Source organism: Paracoccidioides brasiliensis (assembly GCF_000150735.1).
Source record: "Paracoccidioides brasiliensis Pb18 unplaced genomic scaffold supercont2.1, whole genome shotgun sequence".
Classification (NCBI taxonomy): Eukaryota; Fungi; Ascomycota; class Eurotiomycetes; order Onygenales; family Ajellomycetaceae; genus Paracoccidioides; species Paracoccidioides brasiliensis.
Window position 1 is genome coordinate 2668596 of NW_011371358.1, and position 25910 is coordinate 2694505.

Consider the following 25910-nt stretch of genomic DNA (forward strand, 5'->3'; position numbering starts at 1 on the left):
AAAAGAAGAAAGAAGAAGAATAAAAAAAAAAAAAAAAAAAAACAAGGGAAACCCAACTTAGCGAGTTTTCAACTACCAAGTCGGAAACTAAGCCCAGATCCAACCTTGCAAAATTCCCGAGATAATCGAAATCGAGCTTGTCCGCCCTGTTCATCCAGGATGTATGTGCCAGTAAACTTGTTCAATCGATCACCCAGTCCATTCCTCGTCTAGCGCATCATATTTAGTCGTAGTCTGCATCAGTTTCATCAGCCCATCAATCGCATCATCCTTCTCCGCAGCAAGCATCTGTTCCACAGCGCACATCTTCACGTTTTTCTTGATCATGATGATCGGGTCACCGGTCTGTGGAGGGCTGTGTGATTGAACGGGAGAGGCAGGGGTTTCGGGGGGGTTATCGTCGCCGTCACCGTGATCGCTGCTATGGTTGCCGTTGCCATTGCTTTTATTTTTGTGTATGCTTTCATTGGACACGCTGGCATCGGCGGGAGTCGCCTCGCCCTCCATCTTGTTGCTAGCAGTTGAGGCGGGTGGTGGGGAATGGATTGTATTTTTCGGTGCGTAAGGACCTGGGCGCAGAATGGGCGCTGGGAGGAGCTTGGGAATTTTGGCCTTTGGGGTCAGGTCCATAGCCTCGTCCTTGCCCTGTCGATGCTGCTGCTGCTGATGGAGCTGAATTCTGGTCGCGTTGATCGGGCGTGGGGAAGAGCGTAGTAGGTGGGAGATGGAAAGGCGATCGCGGCTATTTGCATGTGCCTCGAGCTCCGAGATACGACGGTCGATCTGGTTGTCTTTGACGTTTTTCATGTTTTTCATGGCAAACTGGACGCGACTGCGGAGTAGATCTGCTTTCTGTATGGTGGATGCAAACGGGGTCAGCAACAGAACTGTTAACACACTACGCGGATTGTAGCCGAGCAACAGTGGTCGTCAGGGTGCGGTTGCTCACCTGTTGGATAAAAGCCTTTCTCTCAGTGGGGTCCGTCGGCACGACTGAAGTGGTGGTAGTGGTGGTGGTGGTGGCTGCTTTCGGTTTTGTGGGGGAGGGTGCTGAGGGGTTGGGCAGGGACTTGTTCTCAGTCCCAAAGCTGAGATTAAGCAGGGAAGACATGGTGTCGCTTCTTTGTGAAGATGAGATTTTGGGTGGAGTGTTTTGATCAAGGAAAGGTGCGGTTTGAAGAAAGGCAGATGAAAGAGTCATCTGTGAATTTCTGATTAGTTTATGCTCCATCTATGCCAGTCTGTTGCAACCACAATTTTGGTTGCCTATTGCATGTATGTTGTCGACATCAAATAACGCTGAACACACCTGTTTATCAGTATCTGTGCTAGATTGAGTGTTACTCTCTTCATAGATATAGAATTCATCTTCTCGCCGGATCCTGTTGAATGAGCTCTTTGTCGAACTTGATCCATTCTGATCAAAGTCTACCTGGTCAATTGATCTTTTCTGGCCCGTCAGGACAGAAGAGGGTATCGGGGGCATGACGTCGCACAGAGCTTTAGATGTAGAGAGGTTCGACTTGGTTGTGCTCTGGGAAAGGGATCGAGTCAGAGACGCGTTGGTTGATTTGTCAACCAGAACGCGTCGTTCGGATTTCGTTGGACTTGGCTGTGACATTGTTGCAGAAATATACGTAGTTATATGATAAACAAAACGGAAGGGTGGCTTGCAGCAGGTATGGGGGGTATATACGGAGGCAGGTAACAAGTCGTGCGGGAGGGATGAGATGCGGGATACTCTATTACTATCTAGAATGGTTCAATCGTTGGACAAATAAAATAAAAAAAATTAAAATTAAAAAAAATAAATAAATAAATAAATAAAAAGATGCTCACGCCCAAGCACAGGGGAACGAAGGAATCAGCACAGGCAATGAATCCGCCTGTACCGGTTGAGCCCAGAAGAGAAGAAGAGAGAGGAGGTGCAGGACAAGAAAGGGGGTGGAAGAGCGTCGCGTTGCTAATCAACGAAAACAACGAGAGCAGTCAGCAGCAGCAACAACAACAACAACAACAACAACAACAACAACAACAACAATAGGGACCATGAGGGCTGGTCGTTCGCCTCTCACACGCTGCGGGTGCGCGTGCTGCGTGTTGCGTGCTGCGTGCAAAGTGTGGAGTGCGGAGTGCGGAGGTTGCGCCTAACCCTATTTAACGTGACGAACGGAAACGGTGGCTAAACAAATGGGCTTAACCAAGACCATGCGCGTGGGGCCGCAGCGAAGTCCGTCGTGAAATTCTTGCTTCCACTCCAATGAGAATGCATCGTTGCACGGTGGCAGGTGGGAATACATATCCATCAATCCACAACAACTACCTGTTATTATTGTGATATAATAGTTAAAAAGCAAAAGGGGGAGGAGAATCGAGGGACTGCGGGATTCCAGTGCTGTGGGATTCACAACATTGTCAGCTTAGCCCGCAAAGCGCTCCAACAGGTCGTTGAATCCGAACGGCAGATACGCCTTGAAGGTAGAGCTCTGCGAAGTCGAGAAGATGTTATATTCCGTTCAAGAGTGAGAGGCTGGGAAGCACCGCCGATGGAGGTGGTAATTAGAGAACGAAGAGCAAGATGCGAGTGGGGGTGAATTGTTTTAAAGCCAGCCGTGGGAAACATAGTTTTAACTATTTGCCAAACCTGTTGGCGGGGTAAAATGGCGATCAACTTCCATTTATTTAAGCAGAAGTGGATTGACTGGAGAAGGGATGCCTGCATATATTAAGAAAACTGTCCCTTTATTGCTTGTCTAAATGCGTAATTATAGTTGACGGATTGGAGAAATGTCGTAAATGAGTGCTCTGTCGTAATCTTGGAGATATAGCTCAAGTCCTTGTTCTAGCATTGGTTAAATTATTAACTCATAGCATTAAACTTAGGGACGCTTTGAAAAAAAAAAAAAATATTAGAACGACTCCTCTGCATCATCCCAACCATCCATTTGGATATTCAAGTCACAATCACCAACAGTCCACCAAGCCAGTCATTGGTGGTATTAACTGCAGGATCCCTAGTATCCTTCATACTGACTGGGAATCCATATTTACATAGAAAAAAAAAAAAAAAAAAAAAAAAAAAAAGTCAAATCACGTCCAGAAATCTCGCTCAAGGCCCGGCAATCTCTACCCCTCCACACCACTCACGCAAAAAGATAACACCACCAACCCCGCACCAAGATGTCACAATTGACCGTCGCAGCGAAGGCAAATGGCTCCTTTCTGCTACCAACTCTTCTGGCTATAAACTATGTCAAACAAAGCCTCCCGGGCACCGTTATCAACGTCGAGTTTGAAGATGTCGAATCCATCGGATCCCAAGGCGCAAAACTGGAGTTGAAGTCCGACGATGGGAAAGCCATATACGATGATGATGTCCTGCAGCATCTAGAGAATATATATGCACCCTTGCAGGCCGGAGACAAGGGGAAGGTCTGTTCAAATCCCCATTTTGGTCGTATCTTGTTTCGGTCCAGTCTCCCTGTTCGCTGCGAATCTACACTGCACTGGAACTAAATCTTTTCTTTTCCTTCCCAACTAGGTCGACGAGTGGGTGAAAAGGTCAACTGCCCTGCGGCCATTGGATTTCAAATCGCTCGACCAACCGATGAAAGAGCTGGATTCTCATCTCACTCTCCGTTCGTGCATCGTTGGTTACTCTCTTACCTTGGCCGACCTAGCCGTGTGGGGAACTCTACGGGGAAACAGAATTGCCATATCGGCCATTCGAAAGGCAGCTACAAATACAAGCCGTTGGTTTTCATTTATCGAAGCCTCGTATCCGTGGGTAAACATTGCTGTGGCTGAGTTAAGCGCCAGCGCTCAGAAGAGAAAGGCCGCTGCAAGCGCGGCCGGTGCAAGCTACAACATCGGCCTGCAAAATGTGGAGAATGGAGTTGTTACTCGTTTCCCACCAGAGCCTTCGGGATACCTGCATATCGGGCATGCCAAAGCAGCACTTCTGAATGATTATTTCGCCCATGAGCAGAACAAGGGAACCTTGATTTGCCGCTTCGACGACACCAATCCTTCCAAGGAGAATCAGGAATTCGAGGACGCGATCAAGCATGATTTATCCCTGTTGGGCATTTACCCGGACAAAACCTCCTTTTCAAGTGATTATTTCCAGGAAATGTATGAATACTGCATCCAAATTATCAAGGCTGGGAAAGCCTATGCGGACGACACCGCGAAGGAGGTGATGCAGGAGGAGCGGTTCAACGGCATCGAGAGCAAGCGCCGCAATGAAAGCATTGAGGACAACTTGGCACGATTTGCTGAAATGAAAACAGGCTCAGAGGAGGGCCAGCGGTGGTGTATTCGTGCAAAGATCTCAATTGACGACTTGAACAAGGCACTAAGGGACCCCGTCATCTACCGCTGCAACTTGGAGCCCCACCACCGAACGGGCACTACATGGAAAATCTATCCAACGTATGATTTCTGCGTGCCCATCCTGGATTCGCTAGAGGGCGTGACCCACGCACTGCGAACAACTGAGTATGGTGACCGGAATGCACAGTATGTGTGGATGCAGGAAGCCCTTGGCATCCGGAAAGTTCACATTTGGGACTTCTCCCGTGTCAACTTCATTCGGGCTGTGTTGTCTAAGAGAAAGCTCACAAAATTGGTCGAGGAGGGGGTTGTATGGGGCTGGGATGACCCGCGCATGCCTACCATTCGCGGAATCAGACGACGTGGTATGACAGTACCCGCCCTGCGCGAGTTCATCCTGAAGCAAGGGCCCAGCCGGAACGTTGTTAACCTGGACTGGACTCTTTTCTGGGCGACTAACCGCAAGTATATCGACCCTGTGGCCCCGCGCCATACCGCCATTGACAAGCAGGACGTGGTGCGCGTTACCGTAAAGGGGATCGAAGGTGTGCAGACTGCCGATAAACCAAAGCACATCAAGAACCCAGAACTAGGTTCCAAGAAGGTGATCTACAGCCCTAAGATTCTTCTGGAACAGGTGGACGCCGTCACATTCCAGAAGGACGAGGAGATTACGCTGATGAACTGGGGCAACGCGTTTGTGCGCAAGATCACCAGCGACCCAATGTCTGGTGGTAGAATCAGCAGCCTGGAACTTGAGTTGCATCTGGCGGGGGATGTCAAGAAGACGGATAAGAAGGTCACATGGTTGGCGGAGAAGGGGCAAAAACTTGTTCCCGTTGAACTTGTGGATTTTGACTATATCATTTCCAAGGATAAATTGGAGAAGGATGAGGACATCCATGACTTCCTGACGCCTAAGACGGAGTTCCGGTCTGAGGCGTTTGCGGATTGCAACGTTGCTGGCCTTGCGGAGGGGGATATTATTCAGTTTGAGCGGAAGGGATATTATAGATTGGATCGGCCGTATAAAGAGGGGAAACCGGCTGTTTTCTTCAATATTCCCACGGGTAAAACTGGATAGGGTCTAGAGTCTAGAGTCTATAGCCCAGATGCTGCAGTCCCTGGTTTTGCTTTTTCTTGCCAGATGGAGTCGAATGGAAGGGAAGCTGTCAATGTCTTTTCAGATTGTCATTTTGGCAGATCTCGTGCCACGCATGCGTGCCGATCTTGGTTCTTGACCAACCACCCCACTCGATCCGTGCAGCTCCCGTCATCTCATGTTTTGCGATATGACGGATGCACCACAAGCTAATAAAATAGGGGGAGAACCAGGGCGGGGGTTCCAGTTATCACTCTGTAGACTGACCAATTGTCCAATCACATACTTTTGAATGACAATACTTTTTGTAGATCCTTATTCTCACCAGTCGCCCGCTTTCCAGTCTCCTCAAGCAGTCAACTAGCTCTCTTTGCATTACATCGAGTTGTAGCACTCCTCCGTAGCTATTACATGAACGAACGACCTTACTGGCACGCGATCAAGAATGGCAGGTGATACACATCCAAAACGACCTAAGAGTTTTGCTTCTCATTAATTTTGAAATGATTATACAATGATTTGAAACGGGCTGTTAGCAATATATGATGCCGTACTGAGTAGTCGAGCAGTCATTCCTTCAAACATAGAAGATCGGAGTCGATCTTGATATTCTCGAGTTAGTTAAGCGGTTTTGGAGTTACACTCTAAATTAACATTAGTTTTCTGATTTGTCCCAGTCCCAGTCCCAGTCCCAGCCCCAAGCCACGGCGCTGGTAGCCCCCCACCGGGCCCCGTAGAGTCGATTGGCTAGTTTTGGAATCGCGAGGAACAACCTCTCCACATTGAGTAACAAGCCAATGAATGGGAGGGGAGGTAACTATCGTTGGTGCCGATCGACGATTATTTCGAGGGTTCACCAGCAAACAGAACATCGATGGGGCGGTGTCTTATCTCCAAGGACTCCCATAACTAGAGATCGACTCTGCCCGTTCTTCCGTATCTCCAAATAGTTATGAGGGAGGGTGTTGTAGTGAGGCAGCCTTTAACCTGGTAAAATTCACTTTGTATAGCTATTTATTTACTTACTTATTTTGGTTGGCTGCTGTTGTCGAGTGGCGGCAGGAAGGAGGATTCCAACGCTGACTACTCCGTAGTTTAACTATGCCCCTCCTCGTCTCTCCTCTCCCGCGTACGCTCCATTCCATCCAGTCCTTTGGTCTTTCAGACATTCCCCCCTGCTCTCTCGGTTGGTTGGCTGTATCAATAGACGTATAAATGGGAATGGGAGCAGACGACAACTAATCATGCTGGCGTAGTTAGTTAGTGAATCGCTACTGGCGCGCTGCCCCAGGATAAGCGGCTCAGCCTGACTGTCCCACATGACCTACCTCATTGCGGCCCTCCACAACAACCCGCAGACCAACCTTCCGACTTCTCCACAACTCCCTCTGGCCGTTGTCCCTCTTATTCTTATTAAACTACTCCTTTTTCTATTCATTCGTTCTTCCCTCCCCTCTCTTCCTCCTCCATTTGCTTCATCTCAATGCTAGCTGGACCCTCTTGTTGTCCCTAGAACGCCTCGTTCGTTGCCCGGCACCTCTATTATAGCTATCCTTAACTGCTGTTTCCCGGTGAAGCGCCCGCCATGCGATGGCTACTTTGTCCCCTCCTTGGGGCCGCCATCTTCCACTCCTTTCTAGTCGCAGCCTCCCGTCTTACTCCTCCAATATTGCCGTTGATCGTCCGGAACCCTTATCTTAGTACCTGGCTCGCCAATGCCAGAGAGGACCCGTGGTCCTCGTGGCCCATGTTCTACACGGGAGAGCATATGGGGCTCTCCCTGATGGCTTCCGTCCCGGACACCGGATTTGTATATCCACTGCTAGGACGTCCTCAGGATTCATTGACTCCAGTCACCTCGACGTCTGGGTAGGTTTTGGAACTGTTTTGACTCCCCATAATTGAGACTGTAACATGAGCATTTTTGTTAATAGACAAGCGCATTTATGCAGGTATAACATCTCATATCCAGAGTATCTCGGTGCTAAGTATGATGCTTCTACGACGAACCTGAGCTATTCCATCGCAGCCCCGAAAGGCGCATCCGCAGTGTCAGCAGATCCAATTCACATCACACTTTCATTCCTGTCGCCAATTACCCCGACTTCCACCCTTCGCCAGTCCATCCCTGCTGCGTATGTGACCGTGTTCGTCAAGGGAAACAGAAATGTTAATGTCTATATGGATTTGAATGGGCAGTGGGTCAGCGGTTATCGAAACGCTCGTATTGTATGGCAATTCGATCATATAGTTCCCGAAGATAAAATAAGGCCGCGTCTCAAGCAGTGGCAGGTCAAGCTGGAGACAGAGCAGCTGTTTTCGGAGAATAATGACCGTTCTGAATGGGGCACCCTGCACATTGTTGCACCTGAAGTAAGGCTGGTCCCAATTGTTTCTCATACAAGTGGCCTTGTTTTAGGCGAATATTGAAGAAAAGAAAATACTAACAATTAACCGGTCAGGACGTCCGATACGAGTCCGGAACTTCTGCTACTCTTCGCAAGAGGTTTGCAAGAATTGAGACTCTACAAAATGTCAACGACAAAGTTTTCCGACCCATTATGGACCAAGAACCTGTCTTTGCCTTTGCAAAGTCCTTCGTGCTCAACGAGACAATGTCAACAAACAATACTCTCGTCGAGGACAGTGTCACTTTTTCAATTGCCCATATCCAAGATCCCGTTGTTCAATTTGCTGCTGCTCGTGGCTTGACTATGATGAAACCGCTCTGGCAGTCTTGGTTTACAGATGCGAATAAACTTCTTCTGTTTCACCATTCTGATTTCAAAAATGCTTACGCGCTCGCTGCCAACTATTCTTCGCAGCTCGAAATTGATGCGTTTCTGTCTGGAGCTGAGGATTATGTGGACATCGTATCTCTTTCTGCAAGGCAGGTTCTCGGTGCAACCTCCTTCGCAGGGACGGCTGAAAACCCGATTCTGTTCCTGAAAGAGATTTCCTCCAATGGAAATTTCCAGACCGTTGACGTTATCTTCCCGTCTTTTCCGTTTTTCCTCTATACCAATCCTCGGTGGCTAGCTTATCTTTTGGAGCCATTGATAGAACATATGCTCAGCGGTCAATATCCCAATACCTACTCCATGCATGATCTGGGTGCTCATTTTCCCAATGCCACTGGCCACCCCGATGGCAGAGATGAGTATATGCCAGTCGAAGAATGTGGTAATATGTTGATAATGGGCCTAGCCGTCGTTAACTCACTGCGGTTTTCCGCGAAGCCTCCTGTTGAGGTCCTTGCAAAAAATGAAGACAAGGATAAAGACGTCAGCCTATTCCCACTCACAGATCTTGAATCTCGTGACGGTGTAGATAAACTCGATACCCCCTGGTCAATAATCCCTGACGCAGGTAACAGAGCTCAGAGGTGGGTAGAAAGGTCTTATAAATTATGGAAGCAGTGGACTGGATACTTGGTCGAATTTTCTTTACTCCCCGCCAATCAGCGTAAGTTTTGATCCTTGAAATTGCCCCACGGTTTCTGTAGGCAGACTAACGGATCTCTTATGTTTTTGTAGTATCTACCGATGATTTTGCTGGATGGCTGGCACTCCAGACGAACCTTGCACTCAAGGGTATTATTGGTATCAACGCCATGAGCCAGCTTTCATCTTTGATCGGAAATACAGATGATTCTACTTTCTACAAGGTACGTCTTCAGATAGGATCAAGAAATGAAAAGGAGGGACTGTTCTAACTCTAATGGATCTATTTAAATTAGAATATCTCTGACACCTACGTTATGAAATGGGAAGAGTATGGGTTCTCGCGGGATAAAACCCATGCTAAAGTCTCCTACGATTGGTACGGTTCTTGGACTACGCTATACAATCTCTACGCGGACTCCCTTCTTTGTTTCCACTTGGAAGATTCCTCTGGCAGTCTCCCGCAAGGGAATGGAGTCATGGACAAAAGCGACCCGCAGAAACCTCTTGATCCGCCAAAGGAGGGCCTCTCCGGTGGCTTCGTGCCCAAACGCGTTTACGTAAGACAGTCGAAATGGTACCATTACGTGCGACAAAAGTACGGGCTTCCGCTGGACAGCCGCCATCTCTACACCAAGACGGACTGGGAATTCTTTTCGATGGCAGTATCCAGCAAAACGGTCCGCGAGGAGATCCTTCAGTCCGTAGCTAAATGGGTCAACGAAACGGCCACGGATCGACCGCTCACTGACCTCCACAACACGGAGGGAAATGGTGGCTTCCCGGGTCCCAATTTCTTCGCTCGTCCTGTTGTTGGCGGGCATTTTTCCTTTCTTGCGCTTGAAAGGGCGTGTAATGGAAAAGCTATGGATGGGTTGAAGTTTTTGGATGATGAGGTTTGGGAAGACGGGCGGCCCAGGTGCCAAGGGGATGATTGCCTGAGCGACGATGACTATGACCATGATGAGGATTACGATGAAGACGATGGTGGCTTTGATGAGGGTTATGACGAGGATTACGATGACGAGGGCGACGAGGTTTCGCAGGTGATCGGACCGAAGGATAAACCTCAGTTTCGGATGGTGGCTAATCTCCCTAATACTGAAGATCATAAATGGGCTGGTCCCGGTGGAGAGTTTAGGCGCAGGAGTGCCCGTTTCGTTAACTAGATGAGTTCCTCAGCCTCCTGCCTTAATCTTCGTGGTGGTACTTCTGTTTGCATTTTATAGGGCTTCTGTTTCTCCTCTACAAGTCCTTGGGTAGTTATTCTTGCTCCCTCTGTTGGTTTTCTGCTTCCCCCTAATCCTTCCCCGCCACGTCCTACGGATTTTTATTGACGTCATGAGTCTTCATTTTCTTTGCTCTTGGATTAGTTGAAAGTTTCTCGCATTCTAGATGTCATTATCCATCATTACTGCCTTTGGTCTCTTGGAACCTCCCTTTTCTAAATCATCTATCCGCGAGTCTCCTGCATGGCATGCAAATTCCTTTTTACCATTATCATATTAGACGTTCTGAAATTTCTACATGTGACTTTGGCTTTTACCCCTTTTGCCGCTCTTTGGTTCCGAATTTCGTCCTGCGATGAACTTTTCCGGATCGAGTTTTGGTTGTTTTCCTTCGTACAACAGGTAAATTACCCAGCAAACGCATCTGCCAATAAGGTTCCCGGTTTCTAATCCAGGCCTGCACAGCTTCCCCTTCCTCGATCCTACATCGGGCGCGCACGTTCTTGGTTTCCACAGGATTTATGTGTTTATGTCTCTACGCACGCATAGAAGCATTGAATAGACCCGAGACCGCGGATGTATTCCTAATAAATGTATTCCTAATACCATTATCGCTGTGTTTTAACTATTAACAATAAATCTTTTGGATGGAGGTTCTTCAACATTTCTTGCTCTTTCCAGCCGCAGCGCGTCAACAACCTACACCGATCCCCCAAGTAGATAGATAACAAAAGAAAAGGGTGGAGCAGCACGATCTTCGATTCAAAATATCTGAATCTTTCGCAACGGCTCACTGCTTCCAAATGTATTAATTACCATTCTACCTCTAAAGTCCTTTTGGCTATCCATATATCCAAAACCTTGGCCCAGAGATTCGACTATTTGATTAACTAGAGTCTGATGTTAGAAATACTTGAGAAGTAAAAGGGGCATCGATTCCGAGCAGCTATTGAAAAAAAGGAGGAGATTGAAAACTGTACCAAGGAGAGGAAATCAAAAGACCACGAACGTTTTTTAAACCACCCATGAATAAGAGACTACTAATAATGAAACCATTTACAAAGTAGGGGTTGGGGGGTCAGGTCAACTAATTAAGATGAACATACCAAAACCCTTCTTCCAACGTGTTTCCCATGTTAACTCTCTGAGAAAGCAAAAACCATAATAACTAGGTGCAAGAAACATTTTTTTTTTTAAAAAAAAAAGAGAGAAAATCCCCACCACACATCCCAAATTACAGGCGGAGTTGTTTCCAAACTGCTCTGCTCCCAGACGGAATAAAAAAAGACCTCATTCATTCCCTCTTCACTTTGACTTCTGGAACCTCATAAGGATTCCTCTGCTCGTCCGGCTCACCCTTCACAACAGGAGAAATAGAATCGACACGTTCCCTTTTAGCACTGGGATCCCGCTTAACCACTGTACCAGTCGACTGTTCACTCGAACCAGAACTACCCCGAATTCCATCTTCCGCCGCCTGTTCCACTTCCCCCTCTTCACCCCCCTCCGCACTCAGGCTAGCAAACTCCATGAACTCTGTACCGTTGCCTGTTTTATTTATTTATTTATATTTTGTTTTCTCGTCAGCACGCTCGAATTGTAACGTACTTACTTATGTTCCTAGTTAGAAATGAGAGAGAGAGAAAGTGCTGCTTACTCGCGTCTTCGTATATAAACCGGAAAACCACATAGGGGACAGGAGGCCGATCAACCATGAAATACCTCGGGTCGAAATAGTCCCAGAATACGGGGTTGACGCCGAGGTCCAACGCCTTGCGTGCTCGATAGGCTTTGATTTCGATGGGTTTGGCGTGGAGAGAGAATAGCTCTTTTTCCAATGTCTTAGCTGTCCTCTTCCTCGTATTTGAGCTTGTCTTTGTCTCTGTTGTTGTGGTTGTTGTATCTGGATCTTCTACTTTTATGTCTGCCGCTGCTGTTGCGGACGTCCATTGTGACGTAGCACCGCCCCTTGTACCCGGCACCCTAAAACAAAAGTCCATCTCCCCCCTCCACTCGTCATCAACACCGCATCTCCACCTCACCATATGTTCGCCCCCAATCTCCATTTCAAAATACATAGCTTCGCACGTGTCACAGGGTGGTGGGTAGAGTGCATATTTGAATGACGTTGGGTATAACGGAATGTGGGCGGTTAGAACTGGGTAAGTGTTTGGTTCGAAGGACGCGGTGAGCTTAAGGAGCTGAGAAAAGAGAGAGGTTGTTGATGTTATATTCGGACGTGGGGCAGTAGTGAAGCACGCCTCGCTGCGTGGGCTTTCAATGGATTCGTGGAGGTCATAGGTGGGGATATGTTCGCTGAAGAACCCGGTGGCGTTGGCGGTGCTGGTGCTGGTGCTCGTGGGGTTGGTGGCGGAGAAGGTAGTGATGATGGGGGTGATTGTGACGTTGTGGAGAGTGGCCATTTTGCAATTCTTGTAGAAATGAAGTGAGAGAGGTAAGGATGCTAATTGAAAAGAAAGAAAAGGGGAGTTTGTTTAGAATTTGGGGACCTTGTTTGCAGTGGTTGTGGAGAATGCTCTGCTGAGATAGGAGCGTAGAAAAGGGGCATGAAGATATTGAATGTCTTTGAGTATAGACATATCCAACATGGTGGATATAAACGCACCGCTATTGGAGATGAGAGATTGAACTTGCCCAAAACTAAAGAAAACAAACACGGCACAGCCACGAAAAGGAGGATGGAAGGGAAGGGAAGGGACATCCTTTTAAAAGAAATACTGACATTGATGTCTCGATATAAAACGACAAGGAATGAAAAGTGAGAGGTTCTTAGATATCCTATCTGTCATCAAGCTCTCTTCATACCAACTTCCACAGAGAGAGATGTCTGCATATGCTGAGAGCTGCTGCTGTTTCTCTTCATCCATCATGAATCGAAGCGGCGATGCATGGTTTGCGGGAGGAGAGGAGATTGCATCCATATGCAACATCCATTGCTGTATGGCAAATGGAAGAGATTGAGTGGGAAAACGGAAGAATGGGTTATTAGTATGAAAAATGCTTCGCTCCGTTACATGCAGATATGTAAAGCAGGACAAGAAAGAGGGATTTAGAAATATCTAGAGATATCTTATCCTGGTGCTTATAATCGTCGCCACGATATTGAGCGGCAAAGCGTCACTTTAAAACACTTGAATGTTCAAAAAAAAAAAAAAAAATGATGGGGGAAGGGGAAGGGGTTAGATACCAGCCTATTGTATGTATACATGTTAGAAATAATTTGGAAGGTTATAATAGGAGACTCACAGTTCGGCAAAATGAGAGAAAAAGGAGAACGATTTTTTTTTTTGGGGGGGGGGTTTTTCATTTATATATATATAGAAAAAGAAGGGGGAAATATATTGAGAAAACATAAAAGCCCAAAAGTGAAAAGAAACGACAAGAAACGAAAGTCATCAATCAAGAATCTTTCTGACTCCCCTTCTCCATTAGAAACAAGATAAGTTGATGAACTTCCCGTATATTTTTCCTACAGCCTCCAAATTGTGTTTTTTATTCTGCCCTTCTCCTATTTCCCCTTCTCGTATCCGCCTTCCCGCCCTTCCGCCCTCCCACTGTATATGGTCTTGATTGAAAGAAAAGACGAAAAAAAGAGGAATAACGTCATTGCAGAGAACAGAGAAATAATACTAAAGAAAGGGAAAAAGCATAAGAAACAGGTAGGATTTTTTAGCTTGTAGGTTTTCTACAGTGGTTGAAATGGACAACAAGAGGTTTATATCATTTGTGCGCTGGAGAGACACAGAGCCAAGGAGGACACACATGCACTTGTCTTTTCCTTCCATTTTCCATATTTTTTTTGTTAACCCACTATGACAAGAACATGTCAGTTGCAAGTTGGGGAGTGGAGAAATGAAATTGAGAAAAACGAAGAGAAAAGAAAAAGAAGAAAGAAATGAATCTCTCCCAAACAATTTCACTTGCCACCGCCAAGGGCCGGGAAATTCTTCTCATCGACTCTGACGCTGGGGCCGGTGGGGTTGACACGGGAAGCTCCGCCACGAGGGGTACCACCACGGAACTCTCCACCTCGACCACGTCCGCCACCGCGTCCACCACGGTCGCCGCCACGGCCACGACCACGGGAATCCCCACCACGACCACCACGCGGCTGCTCGATGAAGCGCATGTCAACCTCGACAAACGCCTTTTCCTTGCGCGCCTTCTCGCGTCGGGCCTTCTCCTCCTTGCCCTTGATGTAGGCAGACTCGTCCTCGTCGCGTTTCAGCTCCTTGGCGGTCGCCCACTTCTTGTCAGCCTTGACGCCCTCGTTGGGCTTGCGGGCCTCCTTGACACCCAGGTCCTGGCGCCGCTGTTCGGCTTGTTCAGCAAGGTATTCATCGTATGACTTGACCCTCTCCTCGGGTTCGGCATCAGCTTCTGCTACATTGGCTTCCGCGCCTTTTTCTTCGCTCTTTGCAATGGCTTCGCCGGCCTGCTCGTCTTTCCAGGCAGAGTCACCCGCGTTGGAGCCCCAGCCCTGCTCGACCTGCTTGGAGGTCACGCTGCAAAACCAAGAGAAAGAGTAATGTTAATAACAGTCCTTATTGGAGAGAATTTCTCTCACCCAAAGCATTTTTTGGAAAATGTATGGAATGGCTTACGTTCTGTCAGAGCGATTGGTTCGGTCTCCTCGAAGGAGATGACCACGGTCATCGCGATTCTTCACAACGCCAGTTGGGATATGTTGATGGGGGCCATCAACGGGCCTGCCACGGTTTGATCGCGAACCAGCCTCACGGTCACGGAAAGCTGAAGGGACAGGATAATGCGCGTTAGAATAATTGTATACTCGCATACGCATAGATAGAACATGTAGATAAGGGTTTCATCGCCCCATCGACCACCGAAGTGTTGTATATATACCTTGCTCATTGCCACCATATCGTCCACCACGTCCTCCACGGTTAGAAGAACGCGCAAAGGTCTGGTTGCTTGCACGAGGGGGTTGGGAAAGGCCATCGCGCTTCCCGTGTCGCGGGCCGGTCTTGTCTACGGCAGAAGTGGGTGGCGATGGCTCCCGATCGGAATCCTCCTCGGGGTCATTACCTGCATGGGCCCATTATGTTAGTTCAACGAGTTTCTGTTTCGGATATATAACTGTAGACATAAATCTATATTTTATATCCACATATACGCCCATTCTTTGAATATATTCACGGGAAAATTGAAATGTTTTCGGAGAGTGGTTGGAAATTGCATACCAAGAAGCTCGTACAGGTTCTGTTTTGTAGGCGACGGGTTAAGAAAAACCGGGTCAGCAATATTAGCATCATTTTCCACAACACCACAAAACATTGCATGGCAAAAACTAAATTCATGACCGCAAAAATTGAAAACTTCATTTGTCCCTTTTTCTTTCCTTTACTTTTACAGAGTAACAAGCATCGATTGACATAAGTCTTCACGCGCAGGGACAATTCAATCAATTGCACATCATCCACAGCCATTGCTTTTTCGTACCTTGGACCGGACGTCCGACATGACGCCTGGTTTTTGTGGATATTGCCTTCCTTGGAAGGCTTTCTGTTATTGCAGCAATTCGGTAACGGTGGGAAAGGGGGAGTTGTAGAAGGGGGCCAGACGGAGCGGGCAGAAATCCTAGAAGGGGCAACAGGAATTCCGTGACCTCTGAAGAGGGCGGGGATGGATGCAGGTTGGGGAGAGAATGGGTGATGAATGGGAGAGGGACTGGGGAGTGGAGGTGAGATGGTTGATTTGCCTCTGGCTGGTTCGCAGGAGGAAGATGATTGCAGAGTTTGGTTGGCTGCGCTGGGTTTGCTAAGCGAATGTCTGGGCCGGAGCGACTGTCGGCCCGGGCGAGGCTTGGATCGGTTTGGTCGGGTTAGGGCTTAGGGTAAGCAAGTCACTTATATCGGCAGTTTGGCAACAAAAACCCAACTATTAGTTAGTTATTATCAGTTAATGGGGAATGAAAACAGGTTTTTTTTTTTTTTTATTGTGGGGTTTCATTCAAGTTATGTACTCCGCATGTACTCTGTACAATACATATACAGTCGTTGCGAGCTGATAATGAACTGGCAAATTTACCTCGACATAGGCCGCCCATACGCCCATAAAAAGAGAGAAAAGCAGAGAGAAAAAGGAAGAGGGAAAACCCAACGCTCATCAAATCATCCAGTCAACAAAGTAATAAAGATCAAAATAGCGAAAATAATATAGAGCAGTCATGATCATTAGAAAGCGCAAAAAAGAGTTGTGGTATCAAAACTTCCTCCCCCCTCCACCAAATAAAAAACCCCTTCCAAACGCCTTGCGATGACTTCGTGAAAATACTCTTTTCCCCATGATTCCCAACGCGCCAACCTGGTTGAACCATTTTTCGTTGTTTTAGGGAATCAGAAGACACACATGTATGGGCGGGTAGACTAGATATCCCAAAATAAACCCCAGTGCCAATTTCGCCTTCAAGGCGGGCAGCTTTTATTTCTTTCCTTCCATGAGCAAAAGTTGGGTTAGTGAAGGTGGTGAAGGAAGAAACAAAAGGGAGAAACAGCCAGCCATCAATTTCAAAACGCCGTAGAGTGTAGATTTCATCCTGTCGATCCGAAATATTTAATATATATATGAAAAGGGAGCTGTGAGTTGGGATGTGTTGGCGTGTGGATGGCGTGTGAATGTCAACATGTACGCATTTTTCACGCATTGTTACTGCCGTGCGTGGTTCTGACTGTAGCTGAACGGTGTCTGGAAGTGCATGCTGGCCGTCAAGCCAAATGGATCTGCATCTAGCATGGGATCGAAGTGATCAAAGAACGAACCTCCCCGTTCAAAGCACTCCACCTGGCCGCTATGGCCAGCAATAGCAGTAGCAGCCCGCTGCTCATTCCGCTGAGCCCGTCGAGACGAGATCGATGTCTCGTCATGGTAGCCGACCGTGTACGAAATGCCTTCCGCGGAATCGCCAGCATTGTCCGGCTCATCATCGTCCATGTCGACTTGGGCGTCATATTCCTGTTCTATACTTGTAGAAAATAAAAAAAGGAGTAAGGTATTAATTAAGATGAACAAGCGCCCGATTTATTAATTGGAGGGGAAGATGGGGGTTAGCTTGCCTAGCTGATCATAATGCTTTTGGAATGGTGACAGATAGTAACCTGAGCCAGGACGGCTTGGGTTCATCTGGCTACCTGGGGATATGTTCGGGTAGGAAGCCGTGGTTTGGTCTGCGGGATAAGAAGGGGTAGCTGAAATGGGACGGTGGGCGCTTGTACCACCGTTGTTGTTGTTGTTGTAACTGGCGAGTGGGTGTAATATTGGCGGTCGTTGGTGGGGCTGCAGATTATTATGTTGGAGCTGGGGTTGGATTTCTGCGCAGCGCGGGGACATACCGCCTTGTAGGCTGAAGATGGGCGACTTGGCGGCAGAAGGCGATGAGGCATGAGATTTAGGCGTAGGTTGTAGTTGTGGGGATCTCATGGTATAGGAATCCTCACGATGTGCCTGATGGATATTAGATTGGTCAAGCTTCTGTGGAATTCTGACCTTGTAACGATTGACAGACTGTCTGTTCATAGCGGTTCGTGAAAGGGGGGGCTTTCGGCTTATGGGTTGTCTAGCAGGTTTTACTGGTGGCAGATTGGGACTGCCATTTTTCAAACACAGCTCAGCCTGAACGTCGATGCCTAGCAATCGGAATGGAGGCAGTAGGTGGGCTTTAGTATATATTTTATTGGGAGTCTGACAGGTTCTAAGGTCATCACAAGATAGATACATACCCTTTTCCAGAAGAATGCGCTCCAGCAGCGAGTTTTTATAGCGAAGCATCAGACACTCGTCAGCGGCACTCCGGTGACTCTGTTGTAATGTCTGAAGAGTCTCCTCGTTGTGCTTGATGGTAGTCTCCAGCTGCTTTATATACTCGGTGCGACGCTCACGGAAAGCGGCTTGCGCCTGTCTATTCCTCTGCTTACGCTCTTCAGAGGTGGCATATATCTGAGACACCAACTTAGCATACAGTAGAAAATGAAAGAGACAACAGGAGACAACGTACGGGCTTTCGACCTCCCTTGCGCTTTTGCCTCTGGGCAGCATCTTGAATGACCGTTTCACCATCTGGTTCTGGTGTTGAGACTGATGAACTGCAAGAACCCTCAGGGTTGGGTTCAGATTTCGGAATTACCTCCTCCATTCTAATACCATCCGGCGAATTAATCTGGCTGACATTGACCCGAGATCCCATATCACGCAGAGAGGCGGAAGGGCGGGAGGGGTACAATCGGGCAATTGAGCAATGTGCACAGATTAACAGGCAAGATATAGAGGCAATAGAACGGGTTGAGTAGTAGACGGCCAGAAACCCGGGGCAGAGAAAGGGGAGGGCGTGAGGAGCGGAGAGAAGTGTGGAGGCGGCTTGCTGGGAACACCCGCGAAAGCACCGGGTGCGTCTAAGGCGCAGAAACGCGCGGCTGTAGGGCTAGATCTCAAATGTAAAACTATTGGGAAGGTTGAATGATCAAGACAGATGAGAACAGGGTACCCAATCCTTGGAAGATGAGCGCAGAGAGAGTCAAAGGTCGGCGTTAAGAATGTGGAGTTGATGCTGTGAGGTGAATTTATGATTAACTAAGAGAAACATGTGGGAAGCGGATGCGGGGAGGGTATCGGGGTCGTATCGGGGACGGTGTTCAAAGGCTAACCTCCGTTATTGGTAAGTACGGATAGTATACGGAGTATGTAAGTATGTGCGTATTATTACCCGCCGTACGTATGTTCTCTCTCCTTTATTGTTCCCACCCTTGTTATAATTGTATTGTTGTCTGTTGTAATTGCCTTTTTCCTTTTCTCTTTCTTCTCTTCTTCTTAACCCGTTATCACAAACTGGTCATGCCGCACGGAGCTGATTTGTGTGGGTCATTGGTTTCCTGATCATAAACTACACTTTGAGGAGAGGGGAAAGTGGACGCACTCTCATATCTCCTGTATTTCTTTTGCCTAATCCGATACATCCAATACCGCCGGAATATCTCGGTTGCCGTTAAATCCTCCGGTGGTCTGTGCCAGTTAACTCCCAGGTGTATTGTTACAGCTTCAATACAGCTCGCTTCGAGCCCCGCTGACTCTATCCCTAGCTCTCTCTTTGCTGCCCAGAATTGCAGGGTGCTCTTCTGTGGGCAATACCGATGGTTGTTGGATTGTCATTGGGCACATTTAGGATCCGAAGGCTAAATGAGCTGTTGTATCAAAAAGTTACAGTTTAACCCTAGATCCAGCCGGAACGTGGGAATTTGACATTTAATGGCGGATTAATTCCACCCTCCTTTCGGGTCCTTCAGCATTTGGGGAGTTGCGCAACTACTAGTAACAACTCGCATGGCAAACCTTGGAGAATTAACCAAAGACCTCAAGTGTTGTGCCGGATCATGTTCTCGACATTCGACACTAACCTGTCAGTGAGCCCAAGTCCTTGCAACCATCGGAATCACTACCTTTTGGCTTGTCCGCCCTGACCGCCCTCTGCCTAAGTGCCTTTTCCTCAAGCAGCCGATGACTTCTTCCCCCCCCCCACCCCCCGGGCCCCGGTGTACCGAATTGTAGCTTTCTGGAATGATTGGAGAGTGCAGTGACCGGCTCCGGTGTTAAAAACTAACTCAAGAGAGGACCGAAGGGTAGCCAGAAGAACCTCGGGACGTATTCCGAAGAACGCAGAAAGCATTACCTTACTTTCAAAGTACAGTGTATGGAATTGAGGCAAGGGACCGGAATAGCAAAGTTTGAGAAGCACTTCGAGGACGTTCAACTGTTTCATGAGAAAGTTCGTTAAACCCAAAGGCTTGGCAGGCGGGCCGCTCTGCTAGCGGAACTTTTGTCTGGACAATCACCACATCGGATATCTGGATAGACCTTGGAATTATTGGGGAATTATCGCTTCCAGATTAGCGCAGAGGGCTCTCGTTGTGTTCGCACCGTTCTCACCGCTGGATAATGTTTGATGCAGGGCGTTAACGATACGTTGAGGTTGTAGCATCGGATTAATATTTTTGCCAAAAAAAAATGGAAGAAAAACATCAAATACTGGGAGTCGAACTACCTTGTCTAAATGATCAAACGGCAACCACCCACATTAGCTATCGTCAAAAGTAGGCGGACTGAAGTATGATAATTAACCATTGCCGCATTAGACCCTTGTGAAAAGTATAGGCGATTGAATTTGGAAGCGAAAGCGTCATTGTATGAAACATCTAGACCACGCAACTGCAACGAATATTCTAGGAGATAGAGTCATGGGAAATGCCAGGATTTTCGTAGCCATATCGTCCCACCTTGTGCCATAATCTAAACATTTGGCTCAATTGTTCACTTGGGCCACAGAGTTGCAGAGCCAAAAGTAATATATAGTCAGCAGGCAATCCCAAACACCTGTTGGCTGTTGGAATGCCAACTACATCGAGTTGTAACTGCACACACGTATTTTAAGATGGACGACGAGGCGCTCCACCGACTTCATCATGATGTAGGTGTTATGTTCGGACAGCCTGGAAAGTTGGTTATTCTCGGAAGCGTGTCCTTTTTTTTTAACGTTTGCTGATACCTCTTCCGCTGCAAGTAGTTATGAATTCGAAGCATCTGCAATTTCCATACGGACGGCCGTTCCGGTAAAAAGTACGTTGGTAGGATTTGTGGATCCATGGATCAAGCATAAATATATGACCCTATCATTCTAACCTTCGGAGAACCCCATCCCGTTCTTTTGACCAACTCGAGTGACGCTCTCACTCATGAAGCGCAAAATTAGAATCAGGACGGAGGAGTCCATGGATGGAGTGCTAGGGTAAAAACAGCTATGGGAATCATGCCGCGGGAAAGGATTGTCAAGGCGGACAGACACAAATTGTTCGCAATTAAGAAAATCATGTAATTCGCGACCTCAACTTTCGGGTGCTCTCAGAACTAGCGCTGGAATCCCAAACTCACCATATCGATTTGACAAATCCAAGGGCCTACAGCTGGGTTATAAACGTAGATAGAGATGTTATGTATCAATGTCTGCTGTCTAACAGCCTTTGAAGGCGCACGGCTTCTGAGGATTGGTACATCGATCAAAAGCCTCACAATCAATGACTGAATTCTCACAATCCTTCTCACTTGACGTGCCCGAAGTGCCCCCCTAAATGACATCTAAGCCATAGTTCAAAGCAGGTGCAGAAGAAAAACCCGCGAATGTCACATCCCTAGGGAGCCCGCTGGTAGATCATCAGATGGGGTCCCACTCGCCAATCGTGACGCAAAAGCAGGGGCAGTGTCTTCAAACACCTAGCCAACTTGATGCTTTGGCGTTTTTGGTGGGGTTGTAGTTCAGGAATAATGAGTGCAGGTCGAAGAAAGTTGAGAGGAAGATCAATTTCGGATTTTAAATTTATACCCACTTTCCACTCGGAACTCCTGAAACGCTAAAACATGGCACCTCCCTCAACCTCATAACCACCATAACCGTTGGGTTAGGGTTGGTTAGAGGATTCGATAAATATGGATGAAAGAAACGCATCCCGAGATATATGCTAAATGGGGATGTTTGTGAGAGTATCCAATGGATGTGAGATATATCTGCAATATATGGCTGATTGGAGTGTTGTTTTACTGTGGTGACTTGAGAGATTGGGTAACTGCTAGTTAATCAACGCTGAAAGTTTCCCCAGTCAAAACCTTTGAACCTCAAGCAACACCTTTGACGTGCAATGATATACCCTTACGGTTGAAAAAATGGCTTGATATGAGAATACGAGAATTTCCTTTACCCACAGGGGCACGGTTAAACCACACAGTTTTTACCGTTTCACCATGGTTACGCCGTCCGATATTTAAATCTCGGTTCAGAAACGATCTCCTACAGTTGTTTAAAAAGGCTATTGCGATTATCAATGATCTTCCATTCGACATGTACAGTTTATGTTAAAGACATCTTACTCACAAGGAGACCTGGGTTCTATATTCTGGCCACAGTCATATAGATACCGGAGCTAATCTCTTCGTTTTTCCCTACATTTTTCCCAAGGGCGGCATGGTTTTTGGCTCCCCCGCCCAATAGCTAGTTGAATGTGTTCTCTGAGCTCAGTGAGCTGGGAGTTAGGATATAAAATAAATGCAACATTTTTCTCGTCATAATAAAATTTATTCAAAAAGCACCACTCTAGGAACTCCTAGTCTCGGTTATGGATACATCAGTTCTCGTAACGATTCCATTTTCAGGGGGTTGCAAATTCTCCATATTGATTATTCGTTCTTCGCTCTCAGTCGGATGACACTGTCCATCTTTGTGGAACTTGATGGATGTCAAGTGAATGTGATCGTCGTGATTTTGCATCCAAGCCAAACCGTCAGAGGCCAGATTATCACCTCCTTTTCGACGGCGAGTATTTTTAACGTACGTGTTTGTGTTCGGGTCTGGGCCATGTCGACTGGAGGTTGGAAAGAAGCGTGGGAAAAGGATGGAAAGAGGTTGCCGGATCATTGGCATGCAGGAGCAGATTATACCGGTGTGGATCTCCACGGTGCTCCAGCATGCGACGGGGATAGGACTCCCTAGCGTTTTGTGTGAGGAGGAGTTTAGCTCAAGTTCGTCCTTGAGAACGGCAGCAGGGAAAATATGAACGGGTCTACTCACATGTAACATCCTTTACATTAGCCGATGCAGCAATAGTGGTAGCTCGAAGGATACTTGTGATGCAAACACTGTCGTGGATAGATCAGCTTCGTTGATTCAATTTAGATGTACTGAACCAATCAAATAAGACCCTGCTTACAATGCACCAACAGCAAAAATCATGATCACCGCGATCTTATCCCTCGTCTTCAATTGGAGGCGAAGCACCTCCTGGATTGGGAGGATTAATATCATAAAGTCACTAAGAATATTGACCAACGTATATGATAGCCATGACGGGCGGTTGCTAATGCAGTTGTGGGGGATACTGCGATCCCAAAAGGATGCTACGGGTGTACACTGCCAAATTGTTGGAGGAATATATGCGATTCCCGTAGCCACAGTAAAGGTGATCATTAAATAGCATCCCCATCGGAAATACCTTCGTACGTAGAAGGCTCGCAAGTAGAGAAGTAGGATTGAGGTTTTGGTGAAACAGATAACGAATTTATACATCACCTGTGCGGTGAACACAAACTGCAGTACAATTCAGAAAGATGATGGAATCGGTGCCAGGAGCAAAAAGTCTCGAAATGAATGCCAAGCCGCAGCAGACACTTCAGGATTCCTACCTTCAGCGCTTGGATCATCTCGTCGTGAGTGAGATCCCATTCGTGTTTGCCGAATCCACTTTCCACGGCTGAGACGAGTTGAATCACTTAGTAAGATGAAACCTCACTGCTTATTACCGACGATGGTTAACTCACCCATAATGTGAGCAACGGAGAGCACGACCGCCGCGAACTGAAGAAATGTCAGCATGTTGATCAATGGGGATGCATCCACAAAAGCAGAACAGAAAACCTTCTTACCATTGCCGCAAAGATGGTCCAGTCGTCAGCACGAATACGGCCATGGGAATACCTCGCCGCCATACGAGTAACAACAAAGAGCCCGGAGATGATGACCATCACAACGCTGATATTCCATAGTTGCCATCCTTTGTTGGGAATCCCAGGGGTAGGGCGTCCAAAATTCGTCATACTAATCACGAAATGACCATTGAGAGAGGAATTGGGAAAGAATTCGGAAAACCTCGAACTACCATGAAGCTCCTAATCATAAATGATGAAAAGCAAAGAGGGTGACGATTGAGACCCTGAGAACATAAAACAGGGCAGATTGGTGGACTATTATGTTCAAAAGGTTTGGTGTTAGCTAAGTAGACCCAGCAAGCCATCATGACATGGAAACTTATTCGATTCTGGCGTTAGTTATCAACACTCATCTGAATTTGTCACTTTGGAAAGCTGGTTAGGCGACTCGGGTGATGGCGCCCGCGAAGAGAATATATGGGTTGTTAACTAAATAGCAAGAGCCGTTGGTGGCTTCGGTTAACAACCCGCCAACGCTTTCACACTCCGGAGTTGTGTTGCAAATATCGTTTGGAAAATTTAGGTTTAAACACTTAGATCCCATAGCCAAGGATCCAAGTGGAATGCATTTTGACCCTTTTTTTTTTTTTGCCGGAGTGACGGGTCAACAACAATCCCAAGATAATAGAGCATGATAGGGAACGGATACTCCAGAGATTCATCAAGAATATATGTGGGTCCAAGCAACAGTGTGGAGTGACCCATCTTCATCAGGGGGCGAAGGAGATCATTTCCCCAGAGAGTTTGGTAAAAGTGATGGAGAGAAATTGCGGGGAGAAGGAGGATTTAGTCCGGCTAAGTCGTTATACCAGCGTCTTACAGGGATATCCCCGAACTACCCCATTAGCAGCCAAGTAGTTCCACATCTCCTGCAGAGCCCTACCATGTCTTCACGTGGTGTGAGAGCAAAGACGCCACCGTCAGATTTATCAAAGCTTGCTGCTCGAATTGCATGGCAACTGCAAACGAAACAGCAAAATTCAGACTTTAAAAATTGTTGTATAATCCACCGCTTGTATAAAAAAAAAAAGGCGGAGATCCAGGAGCTGAAATGGAATTGTCTGCTTATTTCAGCGCATGGGGACCAGCTGGCAGTTGGCTGTTGCTGTGATCGAAAATGACGCCAAAGCAGTAGAACTCGCAGATGTAAAAACGTTAGCGACCAGGAAAACTTCAGAAGCATGTGTAACTGACCTTCTTTAGACGCGTTCCAAGATTGTTTTTCTCCGCAGATTGGAAAGGGGGTTGAGACGATAGTTCACTGGGGTTTGAGGTTGACCTCTTCCATCTAACTAGTTAATGCATGCTTATTAGTTAGTTAACTAATGCGCCACCCAATTATGCATTAAATGCGCCTCAACGCCTTTTGGAAATATGTAGGCCTAGTTAAATCCCGCGCCAAATTTCAAACGATTGAGTTAAGGTTGTGCCGAACCTCGTCCATGTAACTTGTCGTGGTTTAGTTAAGGATTCACTAATAAGTGGATTTAACATATTCGGGTTCGGCCAACCCTAATAATAGTAGTAGAACCCGACACTGGCTTTAAACCTGAGCATTTATTCCCCCAATAGAACGGTTCTGGTGAAGGATTCAAACCGAGCAGGTTTGGTGGCTCGGTTCACATGAGAAAGCATACAACTTGAAAACTGCTGGATATTTATGATATCTGGCTGTATGTCTCATCCAAAGGTCATCATCAGCCTCATCCGTATTGAGAACTGAGTAGTCGTTTTCCTCACTCATGCGCCACCGAATTGGGGTGATTGAAGCAGCTTAAGGGACTGCTTACGGCGCCACCCACCCCAGACCAAGTGATCCAAAAAGTGGTTAACGTTGGTTATTGGGGAAAATCCAGAACCCTTTCTCTTTTAACTCCGCGAAGTTCATGGTATCCAGATATCCTCGAGAAATCGCCAATATTGTTCAATTCCCTCCCGGTATGAAGGATGCTTGGCCGTCACTAAGAACAACCAGTCATGAACCACTCTGAGAAACTCAGATTGGCTTCTGCTTGCAAAATGCTGATATCTCATGATATCCGCGGTGGAGCCAAGTCCTCCCAAACACCTATTGCAGTCCCCAGCTCTCCTCTTGTTCACCTGGACAGAGATGTCATGGTAACTTTCAAGATTGCCCGCGAAATCTGTAATTTTGAAGATCACACTGCTTAGAAACCGTTGTCAACATCACTAATATTAACCCTGATTGCCATGAAACTCTTTCAGGTGCCCTCTGTGTTCATT

At 47.1% G+C, this 25910-nt stretch overlaps 10 protein-coding genes across 10 annotated transcripts; 5 read left to right on the forward strand and 5 right to left on the reverse strand.

Annotated features, from left to right (window-relative positions):
* Positions 1–189: 189 nt before the first annotated feature.
* Positions 190–1621, reverse strand: PADG_00818 (uncharacterized protein; the record flags this gene model as incomplete). Its single annotated transcript, XM_010758204.1, has 3 exons — positions 190–852; positions 950–1201; positions 1310–1621. The coding sequence occupies 3 exons, from the start codon at positions 1619–1621 to the stop codon at positions 190–192; spliced, it is 1227 nt and encodes a 408-aa protein (XP_010756506.1).
* A 136-nt stretch (positions 1622–1757) lies between these two features.
* PADG_00819 (uncharacterized protein) lies at positions 1758–2044 on the forward strand (the record flags this gene model as incomplete). Its single annotated transcript, XM_010757692.1, has 2 exons — positions 1758–1760; positions 1832–2044. The coding sequence occupies 2 exons, from the start codon at positions 1758–1760 to the stop codon at positions 2042–2044; spliced, it is 216 nt and encodes a 71-aa protein (XP_010755994.1).
* Positions 2045–2049: 5 nt separating this feature from the next.
* Positions 2050–2594, forward strand: PADG_11152 (uncharacterized protein; the record flags this gene model as incomplete). The annotated part of the gene is made up of 2 exons (XM_010758446.1): positions 2050–2140; positions 2347–2594. 2 exons carry the CDS (start codon positions 2050–2052, stop codon positions 2592–2594), a joined length of 339 nt encoding a protein of 112 aa, XP_010756748.1.
* A 586-nt stretch (positions 2595–3180) lies between these two features.
* On the forward strand, positions 3181–5419 carry PADG_00821 (glutamate-tRNA ligase; the record flags this gene model as incomplete). Its single annotated transcript, XM_010758205.1, has 2 exons — positions 3181–3432; positions 3542–5419. The coding sequence occupies 2 exons, from the start codon at positions 3181–3183 to the stop codon at positions 5417–5419; spliced, it is 2130 nt and encodes a 709-aa protein (XP_010756507.1).
* Positions 5420–7022: 1603 nt separating this feature from the next.
* PADG_00822 (uncharacterized protein) lies at positions 7023–10049 on the forward strand (the record flags this gene model as incomplete). Its single annotated transcript, XM_010758206.1, has 5 exons — positions 7023–7306; positions 7390–7810; positions 7900–8902; positions 8974–9104; positions 9177–10049. The coding sequence occupies 5 exons, from the start codon at positions 7023–7025 to the stop codon at positions 10047–10049; spliced, it is 2712 nt and encodes a 903-aa protein (XP_010756508.1).
* Positions 10050–11403: 1354 nt separating this feature from the next.
* Positions 11404–12532, reverse strand: PADG_00823 (uncharacterized protein; the record flags this gene model as incomplete). The annotated part of the gene is made up of 2 exons (XM_010758207.1): positions 11404–11657; positions 11767–12532. 2 exons carry the CDS (start codon positions 12530–12532, stop codon positions 11404–11406), a joined length of 1020 nt encoding a protein of 339 aa, XP_010756509.1.
* A 1514-nt stretch (positions 12533–14046) lies between these two features.
* On the reverse strand, positions 14047–15428 carry PADG_00824 (uncharacterized protein; the record flags this gene model as incomplete). Its single annotated transcript, XM_010757693.1, has 4 exons — positions 14047–14635; positions 14735–14882; positions 14997–15179; positions 15335–15428. The coding sequence occupies 4 exons, from the start codon at positions 15426–15428 to the stop codon at positions 14047–14049; spliced, it is 1014 nt and encodes a 337-aa protein (XP_010755995.1).
* Positions 15429–16799: 1371 nt separating this feature from the next.
* PADG_00825 (uncharacterized protein) lies at positions 16800–18333 on the reverse strand (the record flags this gene model as incomplete). Its single annotated transcript, XM_010757694.1, has 4 exons — positions 16800–17110; positions 17249–17776; positions 17870–18086; positions 18145–18333. The coding sequence occupies 4 exons, from the start codon at positions 18331–18333 to the stop codon at positions 16800–16802; spliced, it is 1245 nt and encodes a 414-aa protein (XP_010755996.1).
* Positions 18334–22278: 3945 nt separating this feature from the next.
* Positions 22279–23774, reverse strand: PADG_00826 (uncharacterized protein; the record flags this gene model as incomplete). The annotated part of the gene is made up of 6 exons (XM_010758208.1): positions 22279–22670; positions 22753–22820; positions 22892–23268; positions 23364–23431; positions 23499–23535; positions 23604–23774. 6 exons carry the CDS (start codon positions 23772–23774, stop codon positions 22279–22281), a joined length of 1113 nt encoding a protein of 370 aa, XP_010756510.1.
* A 1869-nt stretch (positions 23775–25643) lies between these two features.
* Positions 25644–25838, forward strand: PADG_11153 (uncharacterized protein; the record flags this gene model as incomplete). The annotated part of the gene is made up of 1 exon (XM_010758447.1): positions 25644–25838. One exon carries the CDS (start codon positions 25644–25646, stop codon positions 25836–25838), a length of 195 nt encoding a protein of 64 aa, XP_010756749.1.
* Positions 25839–25910: the final 72 nt, after the last annotated feature.